Source organism: Rhagoletis pomonella, unplaced genomic scaffold, assembly GCF_013731165.1.
Source record: "Rhagoletis pomonella isolate Grant_MI unplaced genomic scaffold, Rhpom_1.0 Rhpom_scaffold_00013, whole genome shotgun sequence".
In the NCBI taxonomy this organism is placed as follows: Eukaryota; Metazoa; Arthropoda; class Insecta; order Diptera; family Tephritidae; genus Rhagoletis; species Rhagoletis pomonella.
Genome location: NW_023458567.1, coordinates 1681539 through 1704027, shown reverse-complemented (window position 1 = coordinate 1704027; position 22489 = coordinate 1681539). Strand labels below are relative to the sequence as shown.

At 39.4% G+C, this 22489-nt stretch overlaps 1 protein-coding gene across 1 annotated transcript in view; it reads right to left on the bottom strand.

The window, feature by feature from the left end:
• The window catches only part of LOC118748453, a gene marked incomplete at both ends in the record, with an annotated part of 211032 nt that overhangs the window by 109990 nt on the left and 78553 nt on the right, over nucleotides 1–22489 (bottom strand). The window contains 3 exon segments of the mRNA XM_036482901.1: nucleotides 14–258; nucleotides 2090–3403; nucleotides 11467–11597. Coding sequence (XP_036338794.1) covers nucleotides 14–258; nucleotides 2090–3403; nucleotides 11467–11597 — 1690 coding nt within the window.

Here is a 22489-nt window from a genome sequence, read left to right as displayed (position 1 = left end):
TTTTTGTACTCACCGAATTTCCTGCCTTAAACTTTGGTCTCCTAATAACAGTTCAGTTCTTCCTTTTGATATGCTACTATTTGGACTACTACTTTTTAATTGTTGTATTTGTTTATCGTATAAATTTGTTGTATTATTTAGCAAATCGTTGCTACTACTGCCGACGACGCCGCCGCTTTGTGTATTGATATTATTGTTGTTGCTATTTGCCGCATCCGTATCAAAGTGTCGGCCATCGTCATTAAGTGTAGTTAGTAACTGCAATGAAAAGTGGAAGAGATAGACATGAAAGCGTGAAACTTGTTGGAATAATTAGAGAGGAATGTCCATTTGCAAGCATAAAAAGGGAATTAAAAAATTTCAATAGAATTTAATATTCAATAATAAACGAGAAAAACGCTTAATGGCATTAATTAAGTAATTTGAAAACTAAGCAAATGAGTGCCAGTGAACACTTTAATGAGTACAGCGACACACATGCAATTTTATATAAGTACATGTATGTATATGTGAACATTTATAAAAATTAATTTTTCACATTGATTAAAAGAAATAAATAAAACAAACTTGTATAACTAAAAAGTTATATCGCATGCCTTTGGCAAGCGGTAGTAATCGAGATTTCGAATTCATGTGATAACTTAAATTAGCGTAAGTACTCAAATCTGCCGCTGAGTGCTGACAAACTCAATTTGACCCCTTTCAGCAAAGTGTTTGACCTCTACTTTACATTTATTGTAGTTTTAAAAGCCACTTGTGGACAGTTATTTGTCGTCGAAAGTGATGACTTGAACTTAGCACCCCTCCAAAATGAGTTTAATTCTCTTTATTACAAAATTCACAGATGTCAAGCGCATAGCATAAAACCCTTTCGCTTCTTACCCACTTCCATACAAATTGGCAGAATTCACAGCTAATTAATCATTAAGTGATTGACTCAAAAATGGTGTTGGTATTCAGCGTCACAAGCATTCGCTTTAACTTTTCACAAATTTTTTGGCTGCGGCAGGGCAGGGTAATCGATATTTCGAATGATAGCATGTCAATGTTAATCGCATTGCTATGAGATTATTTATTTATTTCAATTGAAAATTCCAATACAGCAGAGGAATGTGTATGAGACAGCCATTAAAAGGTACTCGCAATTGCTTGTTCTGAGCGAGTATTTAAAATTCCTTTGACTGCAAACTGAATACCTTTGAAAGCTTTTATAAAGTGAATGTATTTAAAAAAAAGGCGATTTTATACTGCAGTTACGAAAATACTGTAGTATGTATTAGCCTAATATAGAAAGGCCCCTAACTCATTTCCATTCGAAGTTCTGCTTTGTACGATAACCGGCGGATTACACAACAAGAAGCATTTCGTAACTGAACAACTTTAGTTTTTATAAAGTTTCATAAGTGCTCGATCAAGAAACAAAAATGTCGCATTGGATATTACGTTATTATTAAACGTAATTTAGTCCCATGGAATTTTTGAAAATAAATATTATTTTAAGAAAAAATAAACGATTTTCTGTAATATCGTAAATTTTGTATATCATACCGCAAGTTTAAATAACGTTTTTCTACTCAGACATACAGAGATATTATTAAAAACATTTTTCATTCAATATCGTAAATCTTTGTCTAATATCGTAAATAAAAACGGACTTTTTGCAGAAAGTTTTAAAAAAATTACGATAAAAAGGTTTTGTGCAATATCGTAAAAACACAACAAACCAGAAATTAGTATCGCAAAAATGTTATATGTTCATGTACATATGTAGCTAAAAGAAAATTATGCATGCTAGTAAGCATATTTACTAACAATATAACGGATTTTTAATAATATCGTAAGTAAAACCATGCCTACTTCTGCATACAATCACTTAAAATAAACATAGCGCGCGAGTGACCTAAATTTCGCGCACTCAAAAACTCCAAACTTAAGCCAACATCGAAACAAATGTGCCAAACGAAAATTTTCGCAATTAAACTAATTCACTTAAAACTACAACAAACCAAACTTAACGCAAAAGCAGTGAAAGGTTACAACAACAACAACAACAACATTCCTCATTCCTCTTCATTCCTCACTCACTCACCTCTCGTCTCGGTGGATGTATATTATTCGATATTAATAAATCACAATTACTACTAATATTACTACCATACGCCCCGCTGCTGACGGCAGCCACTGGCACGCCCACTCCACCACCACTAATACCACTACCACCACTGATGCCAGCAGTGGGCTGGTCAACAATCACGCCAGCCGCTTTGTTATTGTTGTTGCTCAAGGCAGCTGTTGCGCCTAAATTGTTATTATTAAAAAATTGCGGCTGTTGCTGCTGCTGTCGTTGTTGTTGTTGTTGTTGGTCCTCGACAGCCGCTGAGGCGAATGCCTGCTGCAGGTGGTTGCTGGATATGGCTGTCGAGTACTCGGTTGTTGGTGTCGTGGAGCCACGGGCTGTCGTCGTTGTAGCCGCTGTCACGCCGGCTGTTTTTGTTGTTGTTGTTGTTGCGTTTGCGGCGGCTGTCAGCGTGCGTTTCAGTTCACCCACAGCGGTCGCAGCCAGCGGTGAGGTGGAGGTTTGTGCATCGACGAGTATTGTGCTGGGGATCTGCAGCGGGGGCGGGATGTATGGGTGCGACTTCGCTTGTTGTTGCTGTTGCTGCTGCAATAGCTGGCTAGTTGCTACCGCAGGCAGCACCACCGCCGACGTGGTGGGTGGCAATTGTGCGTGTTTGTTGTTGTATTTTATAAAGTTAATGCTACAATAATTGGCGCCAACGCCGATCAAATCGTCGTCGTCGTCCTCCTCCTCAGCGACAGCCAAGTGCTGCAGGCTGCTCGCTATCGTTGGCGTTTGCAACTGTTGCAGTTGCGCCAGCTGCGCTACCTGTGCGGCCTGTTGTTGCTGCAGTTGCAGCGTTAATGGCGGTGGTGGTTGTTGGTGTTGGGCTTTACCTGCGATCGCTGATTTCGGCGCGGCAGTCACTGCCGTCTGCTGTTGTGGGTGCTGCGGCAATTGTTGTTGCTGGTAAATGCTGCTGCTGCTGTGATTGGCTAGTTTCGTTGCTGTGGCCGCGGCCACTGCCGCCGCTGTGCTTGCGCCCACAATCGCTGCTGTCGTCTGATGAGAGCTGCGATCAGCTACACCCACCGAGCTCTGCACCGCCGACGCGTGCACAACAGCTGCTGTTGTGGTGATGCCTGTCGCCGTTGCCGCGACGGTTGGCGCAAACGTCGACGAGGTAATGAGGCCGGCAGTTGCTGCGGTGGCGGTGGTGACTGTTGAGCTGCTGCACGTAATCTGAGTGCTGGTGAACGAGGTGACGTAAATGGGCGAGGCCTCGTTGAGGAAGCTCAGATCCTGTTTCTGTGTCGACTGTGAGCCGCTCTTCGTCTGCTGCAGCTGAAATGAGGAGGAAGGGGAGACAGAAGAGAAGAGAATTAAAATTTGCAAATATCTGATGGGAATTTATTCTAAAAAAGGGAAGGGAAGCCTTAGCAATTCTCATAGACTGGAAGCCACAAAATAAATCACAGAACTTTTGCTATATTTGAGACGCGCCTTAATTTTGTGTGCAGACGTTTAAATTTGCCGCAAAATTATCTGCCATTCAAAATTTGCATATGAGGATCTAAAATTAACGTAAAGCGATGACGACGTAATCTATACACTCAGAAAAACCGTTTGATAGTGCACAGAAAAAAAAAGAAATATGGAGTTAAAATTCATATCGCAGCGAAATATATAGTTTGGTTACATGTAGTAAAATTTCACGAGGGTATATTTTTGTGGAACATATTAACCCATTACCTCTCCCACGAAAGGGTTGTTTGGACCGCCACTTCGGAGAGCGTAAATAAATGAAAGTTTGCGAGGTCGCTGGAGGATTAAAATTTTGTAAAAAATTATTCGCCGCAAAATTTCACTACTGGAAAATTTCGCTACCTACTGAAGAAGTCTTAGGTCAGAAATTATAATTTAAGTCGCTTAATATACAATATTTTCGATAGTTTAACCACTTTTGGCCAAAATGTAAAAACTCCAAATCTCCGTGAAACAAAACTTAGGCCAGGGAGGGTCTAATACTTCATCTTCTTCGGCATTGTTGGTCAGAGAGACATCCTCGTTCATAATATATAGTGTTTTTTCGTGTTGATTGGACTGCGTTATAACTTACTAACCAGTTGTCAATACAAGTAAATTTTCAGAGCTCCGTCTAGATAGGATAACTTATTTACTCGCGAGCAAATCAACACATTTTGTTACTTCTAAATGATTCAATGATTAATTTTGATTGCTAAAGAGCAGAATTTTTGTGAAAAAATTTATTTTTTATAAGTTTTTGGCTATCGATCGAAAAGGTGAATGAACATCTTTTTTCTCTCTCGCTCTTCTTTTTTTGATTCTCTGACATTTGAATGGCTTATTAATTCTGCGTTGGTCAATCATTTTTAAACCCCTACGTTTTGTATATCGATGATCCTACTACCACAACAATCATTTTATTTAAGAGCAGGAATTAGATATGCACCACTTTGACAGCATTCGAGACATAATAATCAACACCAACTCGCAAAATTGTTTATATCGCTTCAGCGGCGCAATTCTCTCACTTTTTCCTGGCATCGCAATAAGTGCGTGTATAAACTGTCACAGAGCACTGCCACGAATGCAGTAATTTTCTTATTGAAAATCAAGCAATTTATGCAAAATACACGCCACGCCCGCTTGTCTAGCCAGGGCGGGCAGTAATAAAAAATGCAAGCGAGTCGAAGGAAAAAGCGATAAATGAGACATAAATGAGACGCTGTGGGAGCGCAAATATACAGCCGTAATTTTAAACAAACACACACGCAGTTCAAAAATATTTGAACCCATTTTCAGAGGACGTGTATTGCATAGAGTAAGAAGGCTTGAGCTGGCGTTGTTTGAACTGCCTGCGAAGCTCCAGAAAAATGTGGGTTTGGCGCAACAAAAGTTAGGATTCCTTAACAAAAGCCAACGCATGTCACACCCATTCAGCCGTACGCCTATGGCACTTAATCAACGGCAACACGCTGTCAATGACAAAGATTTCGAAGCAACAAAGACATAAAAAAAAACCAACGGAAAGGGTAAGAGTTTCGAAAGGCATTTAATAATTTTGTGAATAATAAATCTTAATCCACTGAGAATTATACAAACATACAAAGGTATGTACATAAATATTTGTGTAAATGTATATGCACTTTTTGAGTATTTTTTATGTCTTTGTAGTAGTAGTAAGTTGATAATTAAATTTGTCCAAACAATTAAGCTGTTATTGTTGGTATACAGAATAATTATTGACAGCAATTTACGACAACCACACGCCTAGTTTGGCATGACAGGACTATGTATGTATGTATGTACATAGCGTGACATTTCATGGTATAGGTTATAGTATTGAACATTAAACATGTATAAACAATTGGGCAAAGCAGCCACAGAGCCAGCCGTGAAAGGTGAACACTTTAAGCAGCTTACAAAAGTTGTATGCTTTTTGACATTTGTAGGTATTTATGTACATATATATGTATGTATGTAAATTTCTCGCATTTTTACTCTGCATATCGCTTTCGACTTTTTATGCTGGCTGTTTTTTGTTGTTCGTTTTTTATTTTTCTGTTTGTTGTGGAATATTGTCAGCTACGGTGTTGACATGCATGGAAAATTTGTTATGACAAGCGAATGCGATTTTCATAATTAAGAGCAGTGACATATGTATGCATAACAACAAAAGCAAAAACAAGGACCAACAGCATCAACAACACAAACAAATGTCAGCAGCCGGATAAACTCTGTTGTTGTTAAAGAAAAGTGTAGCAAAAAAAAAAAATTGGCGAGGAGGAAAATTGGCTTTCATAGCATTGCTTAAATAACATTTTGACAGCTGTCAAATGCAGACACAGGCAGCGCTCACCGTTTTGTTTTTTGTTTTCGCTTTTGTTGCATGCGCTTATTGCAACTCTGCATGCAGGATGAAAAAGTGTAGTAAAACAAAAGCTACTCACATCCATAACGGCATGGAGGTGGTGTATGTGAGTATGTATGTAGTAACCATGGTAACATATGTATACATAAAAGTGCTTTGTTAATGCCCTGTAGGAAAAATTGGGTGAATGAAAGAATTACTAGCTTATATCGGACAGAAACTTAGAACTTTTTGCATAAATCGTAAGCAAACAATCGACTATGCAGAAAATGTGGATATGAATTAAAAAAAAAAAAGAAATACAAAAAAAGGGGGAAGAAACAGAATATACATAGATAAAATATTAAATTTCCGAAAAATATAAAAATTATGTAGGAAAATTTATTTTTATTTGAATAGTTTTGGAAAATTTAAAAAAATAAATATGTAGTAATAAAAATGAAAATACTTAATGAATAAACTAAAAAAATTTATATTTTTAAGAACAAAGAAAGGAAATTATAAGAAAATTAATGTACGAAAAAATTACAAAAACCACATTAGCAAGAATTTGGAAATAATTTGTTTAAAAAAATGATGTTTAAAAAATTATTTAATATTGTAAAAAAAATTAAAACAAATTTAAAATTAACAAAAAATAAAAAAAAATGGAAGAACTTGGGCAAAAATTTTTAAATTATACATAAAAAAGTTACAAAACTATACACAAGCCTATTTTGTGGTGCTCAGCATGACGAAGTGGGGTGACTGATGGATATTACCCTTAAATACACCTACCTACCTACTTTAATCAAGAATATTTTGGTTGACAATATGAATCATAATCCTTCACTCTTTCCTAGCTAATCTTGAATAACTTTTATCGAAGACATGTCCTTTTTTGACGAATATCCTTACGATACTCAGTACAGCCCGCAACAAAAGATAGCACACCAACATTTTGACTACCTTTGACTACTCTTCCTTTGCTTTTTTTAGGTACGTCAGTTTTTTATTAAAGTCTAAGCTTTATCTAACAAAAGCCATATAAATCCAAATTTCAAACTTTGTACAAAAATTGTAAAATCCCACAAGCTTTTTATCCCAATGCCAAACAATTTAATTACAATTTGTTAATTAATTTTTAGTATGCAGTTCTATAGTCTATTAAAATTGCTAAAAAATTGCGATTTTTTTTTTGATTCTTAATAATTTTTTTGCTGAAGATTTTATGCACTTCCCTCCAGATAAAAAATTTATTTGTGTTGTGCTATATTTCACATTGCAAATGGTTTGTTACAAAGGAGTTAACTGTATTAGTTACACATTGCGTGTTTCACAATTTTTTTTTAAATAATTACATCAAAAATCAGCAAAAGCTAGAAAAACGCTTAGAAACTACATCCGAAATAAAAGGCCAGATCTACCATCAAAATGGCTAAACTGGCAACAATGGACAGGAGGCCTATAGTCACATTTTAAAATCAAAATAAGTCGATATTCCGGATTTCTAGAGGTTAGTCTGAACGTGTTCTTTTTTGGCATGACTAGTTGGACCAAATCAACTTTACAGGTTCCTAGAACCGTGCCATATCCCATCTTGCTCCGTTCATTTAACTGTGTTAAATTTTCTCTCTCTTTGTAATTTCGAAGAAACAGCATGGAAACTTCTCATTTACAAATTCCTAAAACACCATTCTTTCAACACATTTCCATTTCCTACAGGGCCAGCACGCACTTTTGTTTGTACGTATCACTTTCACTATTAGTCGCAACAGAGGCATCGTAAGCTCCATGCAGTTTTTTGTGCTTAAATGTCTGTTGCTCGCACCTTGTAGCATATTTCAATACATGCCATCTATGCCACATCAATAAAACAGACAAGCATGCCAGCAGCGCAACAACAACAACAACAGCAATAGTCGATTGGCAACATGTTTTGCAAGCAGCAATGGCCCACCACACAGCCAGCAACCAACCCACCAGTCAACCACCCATCGCCCCCAAACAACGCTAGCCACTCGGTCAATTAGGTAGTTAGCTATCCAGCCATTAGCAGCGCGGCTTTTGGTCAAGAGCTAACTGCTTGCCGCCTGCCTACCCAGCTATTGTCTGACTCATATTCCATTCTCAGCGTCCGCCAACTGTTACCGCAAGTGTTCATTGTTTAATTGCTGCTCCATTGGCGGACTGGCTGACTAACTCTGCTAAGCTTGTGAAAAAACTAAATTTATTGTTTTTGCTTTTTCTTGTTTATGCACGTTTTTTTCCTTTTGTTTATTTTTGTTTTCCGCATTGTCTCGAGCGGCTGTTGTTCCCGCGTCAGTTGTAGCGAATTGTTTAGAATTTCAAATTGATTTGCTCCGTCAATTTAGTACTACATAGAGTCAAAAGTCATGTAATTTATTTACTGTTACCTCAGTCTAGAGTTGCGTGAAATTTGAAAACCATGCAAGGTCAACTAAGCTGGTACATACTCGTAGATAGACTGTCAATAGCAACTCCCAATGAAGGAAAAAAAAAACAAGGAAATGAGGCCAGAGGATACAAAGGCTACTAGAAGGGGAGAGTATTAGTTGAAAGTGTGTCCGAAAGTTTTTTCATTCTCAAAACAACGTCCTCTCAGAATGTAGAATCATCCGGTACCCAAGCGAAGCCAGTGACTTATTGCAGTGAGAAAACCGGTGAATTGACTTAAGTCAGATCTGTCCGCACGATTAGCACGTAGATCGTCACATCTCATATGTTCGTAATAGTCAACGATGGGCTTCAGAAATTTGCAAGGTCAAAGGTCCCAAAAAGTCTTTAAATAAATTACAGAACCCAAAAGTATGCATCAGCTTTGATTGCTTGATTTTTCTACTTTTAGAAATATCCAGGTTTATACCATTAAATTATTTGAAGGCAAAGTTAGGTTAGGTTAAGAGGACGTGTGGAATATTCCAAACTTTTAATAGGGGATAGAATTGTCCATTCTGAATGCCCACATTTAGTGAGTGTCAGGAGGAGACACGTACCAATCAACGAAAGAGTAGCTTTAAGTCACTATTCTACTGAACCAATTACTGATCCCTGTTGAAACCGAGGACCTCCGCTATCTCACCCAGACTGTTGAAGAAACGTGAACACAAGTGATTGAATCACTTCGTCTACAGACCTGGACATCGACACCGAAAGTGGTGAATTCAGTCTTCGTCATTCTCATATTGCCAGCCTCTGCAGAGAGTATTTGTTGGTATTCGCTACCGTTGAAGCATTGGTGCTATAGCGGTGTCTTGTGATGACACCTGTAAGGCCTCATACTGCAGAACTATTCAGTCTCAGTGTGTCCCCTGCCTTTTTCCACAATTCATTCGTCACGGCCAAGGTGTACTCATTAATTTTCCTAACGTGATCACTAAACGGTGGTAGTAGGGAGCTATTCTCTTCTTCCATTGGCATCTCTGAGCCGCATCTGGCCATCTCATCAGCCGGCTCGTCCGCTTCAATATTTCTATGTCCGGGAACCCAGCATGGAGTGACGTTGATACGGCTCAGTGACGCCAGCATGGTGCCTGACTGTCGACAAAAATAGTGGCTGTTATTAATTTAGAAATTTCGCTAATCGCTTTTAAGTCCTGTTGCAGGATGCAAAAATGCCAGGGACCGAAATATTTAGATCGTTGCGAAATCGATATTAGTTGATTTTTAGTTTTTTTCGGTCATATTTAATCGTTATTTCGTGATCTTTGTTCTTTTTTTGGAGTAAAAGTAATCATTATTTTGGATTTTAATTTTTTCAATAATTTTTAACCGTTATAATAGAGACTGCGTTTTTATGACTGATTTAAATCTTTTATGACCTAAAAAATTAAATTAAAGTAACAATTAAAAATTGATCCAAAAAAGTTAATTCATAACATAGCAATTATATTTGATTCAAAAAAATAGAAATCCCATTTTAAGTGTAAAATTGTGATTTTTACTACAAAGATCATAACCGCTATCTCTTTTGGGAGCCCCAGCGCAGCGCAGCGAATCGGACGTTGCCTATTATATTTTTGTTTTTCATTTTACTAAAAAAGAAATGTTTGTCCCTAAATTTTGAACATTATTTTCTTGCTTATTTTTTTTTTGCCATTATCCGCTACTTCAAAATGATGCGATAATAAATTTTTTCCACCCAACTAAATTCCGCATAATTCGTTCTTTGACCTTCCGCGTGGCTGCTGTGGTTTCTACACCACTTTAATAGTTGTTTTTGTTATACATTTAAAACAACTTATTGTTGTTGCTGTTGTTACGCTTGCTCTTAAATGTACACAGTTACTAAAAATTGTATCTAACAGATACTAGAAGCATAATAATAAAGTTTTTTCCGCCACTCCATTCGTCGTCGCCACTCCTTCCTTCCTGCACCGGCAGCGCGCATTCTCAGTGTTGCGATTTGTGAGTGGCGCTTGAAGCGGTTGTCTCCCACTGCCTCATATCCTGAAGACCGACAGACAGCGCAGCGCCGCGCCACGACACTCACAACTTTCCTCTGCTTGGCGCTATGAGTTTGGCGTGCGCGTTTTGTGAATTTTTTATAAAGTTTAAGTTCGTGGTAAGTTGTTGGTGGTTGCGCTTTTAGCAGCGTCAATCCAAGGAGGGAAGCGTTGCTCTAGCAATTTACTATTTGCTGTGAGTTTTTTCTCCCTTTATTGTTATAATTTTCCTAGCACTTATTGTTGTTGCCTGCTGTTGACTCTGAAGTACTCGGTCACGTGGCGTTTACACGTTTCACACGGACACGAGCACGAGCGAGGCAACGGTTCGCAGCAGAGGTGCAAGTCAGGGGGTCCAAACAATCAAAAGCATACGTGGCAGCGGCGATATGAGGGGATTGTGGTAGAAGTCTGAGCAAAAATAGTACCCATGACTCAGCTCAGCCAAAGGATACACCATAGCGTATCAATAAAAATTGGACTCCCTTCAGCTAAAGTGAACTGCCAAACCGGTGTTGAAGCACCGCTTGTTGTTGTGTATGGGCATGCTGGTGACTGCCCGCTTAATAGCTCGGCAAGCAAGCTCACGCGTGTGTTTGTAATGGAAACATAAAAGTTCAAGAAGGAAGGCATGGCATGTCCTTTGGCAAACATGTGAGTGTATGAACTTTCTTCATAACTTCAGCAGCTTGTCAAATTTATGTTTTAATTAAAATATTTGAGTTCTCCAAAGTTAGGAAGTTTTTCTTTCGTTTTATGTGGACTTTTGCCTCACTCTTCCTGATGCCGCAGCAACTGCGCCTATGAATTTTGTCAACCACTTCTTCTGTATGAAAAAAGAATTGAAACTTTCGCTTCCGATACTCTGTGGCAGAAGTCCCAAAAACGAGTTCGTCGCTGAAAACTTCGCAGCATAACAACAAATTCTTTCATACGCCGGTTGAGAATTTGCAAAGGGCACAAATCACTCAAGCAACTACTGTTGCATACTTTTAGGCGCACTTTAAACCAATTATAGTGAGCCTCAGATATTTGCTACGCACATACATTAACTTTTGCTTACTCACCGTTTTCGATACCTCCGTTATGTCCACCGGCGTTACCCGATTCAACGCCGCCAAACGTTTCAGTCGCTCACGCGCATGCTCCTCGACAGCAATAACGAAGGCCTCCTGCACCGAATTGCCAATGTCCCAGGCTGAAAATTAAGAGAAAAACTAAAGGTTACGATCGAAGAACACAAGGGGAATATATGTAGATAAAAAGCTTGAGGACTTGATTAACTATAATGTATATTAAACAATTTAATTTAGTTTGAACTATATTGGATTTGATTTTCCACACAATCCATTCAAAAGAATTCAATTTCTGTGCATACGTAAATTTCTCTAGAAAATCTCTACAAAAAAAAGAAAAACCCGTCGGCAAATCGTGTCCCCAGCCGGAGCCAACGTCCGGTGTTGCAATCAATGGCCTGCATTTGACAAGCACAACTTTCTCGATAGTAACACACAACGAGGACACACGTGGCATGTTGCAACCACGCTGACACATTCACTAACCGTCTCACAATCATTGTCGCCCCATTTGCCTACTTTTGCCGCATTGCCACAATTTAAAGCGCACCGAAATTGGATTTCCTACACCTGACACCCTTCCTCTTCCCCAACAAAGATAGGCGCAAATGCAGCTGAATGTAACATGCCGCACATGCGACATCGAATGCGCTCACTTAATAGCGCACCGTTGCATTAGATTCGTGTCCAGCGCACAGGAAATTGTGCCAGACAGCCAGACAAGCCGCGCTGGCAGGCAGTCACCACACACCCCACACCAGACCCGACTTAATTGCGGCGACCTGGGCGGCTGGCGAATTGAGCGCAACGTCCGCCCATTGATGGCGGTGGTTTGGCGAATACGCCGCCGGCCCGGCAGTTTCGCGTTTGATCGGTTTCATGCCACAGATGTAAATTGGCAGCTGCAGCTGCCACTGCCGCGGTCACAGCACAGACAGCCTTGGACAACTTTACTGCTTGCGGCCGGCTTGGCTCGAAGAGTTGCAGTTTCTAGTTGCCGTTTGTCAGGAAATGAGCCGCTCACCTGCCACTGACACAATTAAATTCCACTTGGCGATTGCAGGCGATGCGGTTCATGTAGCAAAGGAATGCGGCATGTTGAGTTTTAAGGCGCGAAAATTTCTTGCTGCTAAAAGGCGGTTTGGCTGCTATGCGGTAAAGTGGTCCACTTGCACCACTGAGAGCACTCGGATTTATTTCAAGAAGTTTTTAAATTTTGGGTGGGAATTAGAATGTTAGCAAAAATCCTAAATGAAAAAATTTCAAATAAAAAAAATTTAATCATTTTATTAATTTTAGTTTTAGGACAGCCGCTTGGGAAAAGTGGTTAGAGGTGCATACTACCACTCCATAGGACCTGGGTTCGCTCCTTGATGGCACCAGGCAACGGCAAACCTCTGAGTGTATTTCTGCCATAAAAAATCTTCTTACACAATCCATTTGCTGTTCTGAGGTGACGTAAAACTGTAGAGCCCAAAATTTATGTAACAGTTTCAAGACGCACACAACAAAATCGATTAGAAACTTAACTATAAACTCGTTAGGCGCTATTTTTTGTGCATATGTACATATATGTTTTCTAAAGTAATGCAGAAAAAAAATTTATATCAGAATTGTATCTGAATGTCAGACTTTAGCTTAATAAATTATATTTTGCAATTGCATATTTAAAAAAATTCTAACTTTTTTTTTAATATTTTAATTCATGAATTATTTTTTTGCTAACACATTTTTTAACTCATTTTATCTTATAAGCTTATTGGAAAAATACATCAAAAATAATAATTTTTTCATTTTTTCAACATCAGAAAATTTACTTTGCTTTTCATGTAAACTTCTTAGAGCCATTTTCTTATGTGGCTTTTAAAGTTTATCTGCCCCCTCAAACACGTTTTTTGAGAACAGAATTTGTGCTTAAATAGCACATAAATTTAAAAGCTACTTGAGAAATATTTAAAAAAAAAAATCTTTATTTAAAAATGTATCTGAAAACTCTTTGCGTAAAAAAAGTAACTAGAAGTCATATTTTTACTTTTTAGAGAAAAATTACTCTTTTATCCAAATCTTTCATTTATTAAAAACTTCAAATTTTTTTAAATATCTCAACACTATAAAATGTACCATTTCAACAATGCAATAAAGGTTTTTTTCAATCATTCCTTAAAAAAAATTTAGACTATAATTTCCTTTTTCCAAATTCGGGGGACTGAAATTTTTTTTTATTTTTTGAAGCAAATTAATCTAAAAACCTTTTTGGATCAACAACATGAATTTAATTGGAAGTCGTATTTTAACTTTTTCCAGAAAAACTACTCTTTTTAACGCAAATATTTTAATATTTTCATTTATTTAAAAATTACACTTTTTTTTAAATATCTCAGCACTAAAAAATTTGCCCTTTCAGCACTGAAGCGAGGTTTTTTTCATTCATGATTTCAACGGACAGTATGTAGAGCGAGCAAAGATTTAGATGTAATTTCACTTTTTCCAAAATTGGGGGAAGTTTGAAATTTTTGTTTATCTTTTTTTTTCATGAAGAAATTGATTTCTAACTATTTTAAATAAAAGATTGTACAAAAAGGCAAATTTAATGACATTTTTTAAACCTTCAAAGTTTAATATATATATTTTTTTTAATGGCAGTCAGTTTCACGAAAATGATTTACGTGAACTTTCTTTCTATGTTCTTAATTTTTTATTAACTAGTTTAACAACAAAATTCTTTCAGTCAGTAGGAAAAAGTTAGGTGAAAGATTAAATAAAAATAAAAAATCGAAATTAATTTCTCCATTAAAAACTTTCGTAAAATTGGCCATAATTCTTTTCTCCCAACACTAACAACACGTGTTTTTTAAATTTACTTATTTTTTTAACTAAAATAATTGGCTACAGACAATCAAAAATATTTTTGCCTAATTTAATTTGAAGTACTTTATAGGTTCTATTTTGATTTTCCAATGCAAAATTTCATTTTTTACGAACTTTAATTAGATACCAGTTTTTAAGTAAAATATTTGAATACCCTGAAAAAAATTTAATATTATTTTTTTGATCAAGGTTAATTTTTCCGTATTTAAATTGTTTACTTATAAAAATGGTTATTTATTGTCTTGACCAATTCCTTTTTAAGTCCACCAAACTTGATTTATCACATTGCATATTTCGGCTCTGTTTTAGAACATTTTGTTGAGTTTAATTTTTCTGGAAATTTAATGTAAATTTTTATTTCCGTTCACAGCTTTTGTTTAAATTAAATTTAAAAAATTAAATTAAAGAATTTTTGCTGATTTTCAAATAAAATGAAATTTGTTTCAAAAATTTTGTGAAGAAAATTTAAGTTTTCTATTGCCAGTTAGAGGCATTTAAAGCCAAGATCAAGGCGACTGCATATAACGTGGTGGTCTTGTTTCATTGGCTGTGAATGGCGTGTGATTGTCAAAATTTTGTATTTCGCTAGGCGCGCTTTTTCCTTCGGGGAAGAATAGTTGAAATTTGACAACGGGCCGCTAAAAGCAAACACAAAATATTAGCAATTTTTGTATTTGTTGAATCGATACCAGCTTATATGAATTCGCCTTGGCTAAGATATTTATTTTCCAATACCTTTACTGCGACAACAATTTACACCCACACCTAATCAGCTGACAATCTATTTTTAATAACAGTAAATAAAATTCAACAAATATTTGCACTGATTTCTAATTTGATTGCCGCTATAAGCTTCGAGGTCGCAATAAAGCATAATTCCCGCTCTAACTACATAGACAGCTATAAATGCTGGCTCTCCTCACCGCTGTTGTAGCCACCACCACCACCACCACCACCACCACCACCACCACCGACAGCTAGTCAGTCAGCCTGTTGGTTATTCATTAGCGTAATCTTCACAAAAATCGCGTACACATAAAACATTTTTAATTAACACCGATTTAATTAAATACCATTTGCAGCTACAACAACAACAACAACAACAATAACCACATTAGCCTCAATACCAACAATCGAGTAATAACAAAAAATTGATAGCAACAAGTGTTTGAGTGGCAAAGCAATCGCAGGCCAGCAACAAAACAGAAACAATGCAAAGCTGCGGCAATGAAGGTTCCACGAAGGGGCAGCGACCGGCAGGGGAGTCTGAAGAAACAAATTAGAGGAAAAATTGTTAGGGGCGAAAGAGTGCAAGAAATCACAAAAATATGCAGCAAGGCAATCGAGTGTTGCACCGCTTACTGGCGCTATGGTATGGTTGTTGTTGTTGCATGCAGTCGTGCAGAAATTAATGCATGGAAAAATGTTCGCCGCTCGCATAATTCAAGGTGAAATGTTAGCAATTCATTGTTAACGCTCGCAAATCGTTGGCGAATCAAAAGGAAAAAAATAAATAAAAAAATTACCACAAAGAAATTTATTTAGCAGAAATGCCCAGAGTACGTTCAACAGCTTAGTGCTGTTATTGTTGTTGCTGCATGCGCGGTAAGCAATTGCAATGCAGACAGACGGACCGCCAGCCAGCCAGCCAGCGAAGCAGCTGGCCTTACTTTCCAACATTTTGTTGGATTTTTTTATGATTTCCTCATTTTCTTGCGCTGCCAACATTTTCTGCAATACCATTGATGTTTTCCTTCTCTTCCACTCACTCCTCTTTCTGCCTCCTCTACGCCTGCTGCTATGGAAAAAATTAATTGATCTCCGCTTGCGAAAGTCGTCCGCCGCTGAGGTTGGGGTGAAAATGTGGGAAACTCGGGAGTCGCTTTGCCAATGGCAGTGGCTCAATGGCAAAACGGCTGTCAGTGGCGCAAGAAAACAGTGCCATAAATTCAACTCCTGCAACATACGAGCCGCGATGCAAACTGTGGATAAGCAATGTAGATACTTTGCTGCAGATAGTGCCAACGTTTGCAGGTGCAACAACAATGTGGCATTAGAAACAAACCTCAAAAGATAAGGAAGCAGCTGCAAGCGGGTTTGGTTTGGCTGGGTTGTTAGTGGCAGTGGCAGTGGCAGTGGCCGGCCTGCAATGACAAATGCACAAATGCAAAAGAAGACTGAATAAAATATTTGGCCAATTCAGCAATGAAATGTGGCAGCTGACTACTGACTGCTGCGTAGTTGTTGCAAGTTGCCGCTTGGCAGCCGCGTGCAACTTGTCGCTGCTGGCATTAATGGCAGGCGAGATGAGAAATTATTTAGTCACTTTTTTGTAAGAAAATGAGAACTTTCTTCTGCTTTTCTTTTTAACTGCTTGGCATTTCGACAAATTGTCGTCATCTCCATCGTCTTTACACAGTTCTGGAAATTCGCCTTCATCTTCTTCTGCCGAAGTGACTGGGTTGGAGCTACATATGTACTTAAGTTCGAGGTCCTTTGCTTATTCACATAATTCCGGTCGTCGATATGGCTGATGAAGGCATTGAAGGGTTTCGTTACCTTCTGCCTTGTTGGAGCCACGTCTCTGTGTGCAGAGGCCTAAGTAAGAGTGCTTGAGGGCTTTTCCCTGCTTGCTGCCGGTTGCGACGGTCAGACAAGGTGCCTTTGGCTCACTTGCTCGGCGATCTTTCATCCTCTGCAACAGTGGCTTCCCCGATTTTTTGGGGATTTCGAGGACGCTCTACAATGACGCCTCGTTCGCGTCATAAGAAGGAATAGCCTTCTTTACGTTTGATCGACTTAGGCGACTTTTAAACATAAAAAGTCACAAAAATACTACCCTCTTTGGGTTTGTATACGCTGACCGTTAGATCCGCTTACTCAGCGGGTCACTTGATTAGTTCACGGCAATGGCTGTGTAAAAGCTCGGAGTACCAAACTCGTCCAGCGGGCGGCTTCGGGTTGAATACTTTCAGAGCTGAAATGTCGGTGTCCATTCGAACGACATGGCCAAGCCAGCGGAATCGCTGTATTTTAATTCGCTGCACTATGCCCATGTTTTTGTAAAGCTCATACAGCTCATCGTTCCATCGTCTGCGGTACTCGTCGTCTCCAACGCGTAAGGGCCCGTACATCTTCCGCATAATCTTTCTCTCGAATACTGCAAGAGCCGTCTCATCGAATGTTGTCATTGACCATGGTTCTGCGGTTAAACTAAGTATTACTCCAAAAAGTATGCTCTAAAACTGCTTCATAATTTTTCGTTCACCTGCTGAGAATATTTGTATACACTTCTCAAACGGCATTTGAATTACGTTTTTCAAATCCAAGCTCTCAATCAATCTGTGTAATTACTTAAATTATGCTTTAAAGCCGACTGAAATCTTTAATATGGATAATCGTTCTTCTCGAGCGTTTTCGGCTTTTATTATTACTTTTTTAGCATGCTTTTTCCAATGAGTGTAACTACTCCCGCACAAACACGCCCTCTAACCAACTCACTCACTATAAACTCTCTCACTCCACTTTCGCCATTTTCCCAATCAAAATGGGAAATAAAATGCAATTACATTTTATAGAAAAGCTCTTTGAATATTCATTAAACACTTAATGCATTGTCCTTATCATTCCACGGCAGCAACTACTTTTCGCAGCATTTTCTTCGTGTTTTGACATTCCATTAAAACACCTAAAATTCCTTTACCTTATATTCCTTCCCGCTCTGACACGTTTTTCGTCTTGCCTTAGCAAGTTTTTCCACAAGCTTTCTCGCCCGCCCCCACACCCGCTCGACACCCAACTTTTCCGACCTCTTTTCGGACGGGCGACCACCGCTCCATTTCTCTGCACTCTACATTCTCGCCGCATACACTTAACACTCAATTATTTCCTACCCTTTGCAATTTGCTCTATCAATAATTCAATCAGCTCTGAGGAAGCAAAGGCAGCTGCTGCAACAGAAACACGCCAGCTGCAGCTGCCACGGTGGGGCTTTATTTTTGTTGGCGTCTAAAAGAGGGAGGGCTTACTATAAAACTAGGCGAGAAGCGAATTGGTTTAGCGCAGCGGAGAGGAGTCCAGCAGTAGTTACTAGCCCACTGATGGCAAGTTGTGGGTCCATTTAGAAGGCTGTCTTGAATTCAAGTGGCAAATTATCAATTCATGACAATGACAATGCACGCGATGTTGTTGCTGCTAGTTGTGACGAAGTGTGCAATCGGAAGAAGGCAATCAGCACTTTTCTAACAATAACAAGGGCTCTACTTATCTACTTCTCTGAGTTGCACAATAACTCCTCGGCTGTGCGCACTGTTTTCTCCTGCTTATTGGCGCCCCTCCTCTCCGCTGGCACCCATATTTTAACCGCGTCCCTGTACATCCCTGCTGCCTTTCTCTTTAGCCTCCATCAATCTCGTCTCGTTAGCCGTTTTGCATTTGCGCTTCCATTACCTTACCCGCGCGCACTCTCGCTTTGACAATCGCCACGGCAGTCGTTTCATTATTAGTTTATCTTTGCAAATTGCATTTCGAGTGCCTTTTTTCCTCTGAGCCAACTTACTAGCGAAGCTGGCTGGCATTGCTTCTGCGCTTTTTCCTCTCCGCAACGGCACCAACAACCGCGCTGCGTTCTCGCTCTTCTTTCGCATTCGTTTAATGAACAATAAACTTTCGTTTTATTGAAATCAGCTTTTTAGTGTCCTCTTTTTTATTCCCAGTTTTTATGTCTACTTCAAAATGAATCAAGCAATTGAATTACTTCCTGCAGCTGAATGCTTGTGACTCAATTAAAGTCTGGGCTAAGGTAAGTGCTTGGATGTGTTAGTTTGGTGCTTTGAATGCAAGCGACAGCCAAATAAATCAGACGGCTACAGTTGCAGAGCAGTGCAGTAATTGAGAGGAGTGAAAGACCAAAGTTAAATGGAAGAAATAAAATAAATTAAATGCCCAAATTAACAAAAGCAAACCGTGATTGAAAATTCAAATGGTAAGCAAGCTTTTAATCTGAGCGCGCCAGCAATGCAGTTCGGTGGAAAATCCAGTCAACCTCCCTTGAAGGAAAGCAGGAATTGCCTGACCGCCTTGAAGTATCCTAAGGCTGGCAGAAGTTATGAGTTAAGTGCATAAGTGCCGCTGCGCAAACGCAAGTGAGTGTCAAAAGAACAGCAGCAAGTTATTTAGTCTATTATTTGAAACGAAATTAAAATAGTTTTAGGAGAAAAGGATTTACGAAAACCACAATCTATTCAAAATCAACAAACGATGGCCATAAATGTAAAATAAACGAATCAGGGATAGAGATGGTAATTGATACTTTCTCAAGCTGATTGCTTGTAATCTTACTGTTGCACTCGGGTATTTGATGAGGTGGATATAAATTGGCCTAAAACTATGCAATACAAGCGCTTTTGTTCTTGAAGGTCTTCAGGTTCCTACCGACTCATACAGACCACTGCACGCCGGTGCTGGATCCGAATGGATCTTTCACCAACCTCATTCCAGCGAGAGAGCACTGGGTACTGGATCAGGAATCTGGTCCTGTTAAATTATTTACAGCTGGATAGGAGCTGAATGGCAAGGTAGGTGGAGGTGTCTTCTGTAAAAAACTCTTCATCAGCCTGAAATTTAGATTACTGGAGCACTGCAGCGTCTTTCAAGCAGAGGTGACCGCAATAAAAGGGTCTTCGGATTGGTTGCTCTCAAAGCAGCTATCAAAGCTCTTGGCTTCTTGATGGTGCGTTCGAGAACAGTGAAAGAGTGTATGTATTTCTTATCGACCGCATCGGATTAAGTTTATTTGGAAACGGCCGATGATCAGTCGCTTGATGAGCTTCGTTGTGAGTGCGGAGGGTTTCTCTTACAAGTAGCCATAGGTGTCATCATTCTCCCTTACCTTCCCCTTCTTTGTCTACCCCTGTGTGCTTTTCCCTCTCCCCTCTTTAGGGCGTCACAATGGACAGCTTAGTCGTATCTAAGTGGGTCTCCTCCATCTACGAAAGCAGCCTGATAACCTAACCTAACCTAACCCCCACTTTCATTGACTGAAAGTACTTGTATATACATAAGTTTAAAGTGGCTGCCGACTATGGCATTGCTTATCAATGAGTCTCCCTAAAAGTATGCAACATAAGATGCTTGGGAAATTGGCGCTTTCATTTGATATTTCATTCGCCTAATAGACACATTTAGGCTTATTTGCACTTCTCAAACAGCTTATTAATTCGTTTGTTTAGGTTGTAAGCCGCTTCTGCTCCTACAATTTAAGAAAAGCCCCTAAATGATACTAGCAGACTAAAGGGCTTGTCGGTTGGGGATTGTTAGATTCACTGCAGGATTGATAGTGGTAAGTACTACTCTGAAGGGTCGTCATTAGGTTTTACTGACCCTTCCAAACGACTCGTTTCATTTCGACGAAAAAATCCGTCGCACATCCGCAGTCCCTAGAAACCCGGCTGATTGACAAATCGAACGAATTCGAATTTTAGCGAATATTTTCCAATGGCACCCTGGCCTTCCGACTTGGTAGTAAAAATACACCAAAGATAGTCCTACTTTGGTTTGCTTTCATAAGCGAAATTCTAAGCAAAATCCCTTGTAATAAGTGACATGTGGCATGCAACGGCAATTAAGTGTCATGAACATGCAAAATAAGTGGGCAACAAACAACTCAGCAAAGTTCCTAAATCCAATAGCAGTGAGCGCAAACGAATGCCAATACAGCGAATTGCTGGGTCACATCATAAAAGTGGATTGACTGGCTGCCACAAATTCGCGGCACCAATAGGTAGTCGGGCGGGCGGTGCTGAGGGCGACTTGCAAATGTGGCAAAAACTGGGTGCGCGCTCCACTCAAAATTCCATATCCCGCTTACCGCTACCTCAACGTTTTTCCCCCGCATAGTTATGGCGGTTTGCCTATACGTATTGCATGTTGCAAGCACGCTTTGTTGCACTTAATTGGATTAGCAGCGTGCGCGAAAAATTTAGTGTGTGCGTGTGTATCGGTGTGTGTTATGCATAGATGCCACATGAATTCCTCTTTAAAAGACCCGCGGCGTGCTGGCCTTTGCGCACTTTGCCACCGATAGCTGAGCAAATGATAGCAACAGCTAAGTAGAAGCATTGAGTGGCATCGTTGACAGTAGATGAAGAACATAACGCTAGCAAATATTGCTGTTGCTGTTGCTGCCGCCTCTGTGGCACTTCGCACACAGCCTGTGCGTGTCCCTACAAGCCTGTTTGTGTGTATGTGCGTATGTGCGTGTGGCAACATGTGTAAATTATACATTCGTCAACGCTGCAAGTGCCACTCAAATGTCACTCTAACTCAGCCGTGCTGGCACATCGGCAGCGGCTGCTGAAATAATCATGCAACGCGCAGTGCTGTCGTGGCTGTTGTTCTTTTTCCTGCTGCCATTAGGTTTCGCCAGTTTTCAAATGCAGCGTTGACTGAAAATTTTCATCGCCATCATTCGCTGGAAATGTTGCAATTATGCAAGCTTGTCTGTGTCGAAACTTTTCATGCGGCAACGCTGGTAATCACATCGACTTTCAGCACTCAACACCGTGCAGGCGCGCTCGCACTCCCCTCGCCGCTGTCTCTGCTCGCTGCTGGCTTACAGGCTGTCAACACGTGTAACAAGGCCGTCTGGCTTCCCGTCCTCTCTTTGCCACCCCCACAACTACGGCCTTGTTTCCTGCCTGTTGCTGATATGAAATTATCACTTTGACACTTTGACACTCGTCATTTGAAAGTTGTCCTCTGCCTTTCGTCCTTCATATCAGACAGCATAAGAGTCAGGAATATCCAGGCTGTGGAGTGGTTTTAGAGGCTATTGCATAGCGAGACGTATAAGAGTCTCACTTTTAAATGGATATCGAACAATTTTAGCTAGGATTTGTATTTACTTTATATATGTATATAGCCAATTTTATCTGGAGAAATCCACACAAACGGGTAATGGCGCATCCTTGCCGCTTAATACAAAAATATCACAAGTGCTTTAATGCTTCAATTGGTGGGGTGCAATAAGGCCATACGCAATAAAGCCATATTGGAAATAAAGCCATATTTTTTTGGTAATAAGGCCATAAATTCGATATGGCTTATTGCCAATTACAATTGGTAATTAAGCCATATGGCTTTATTT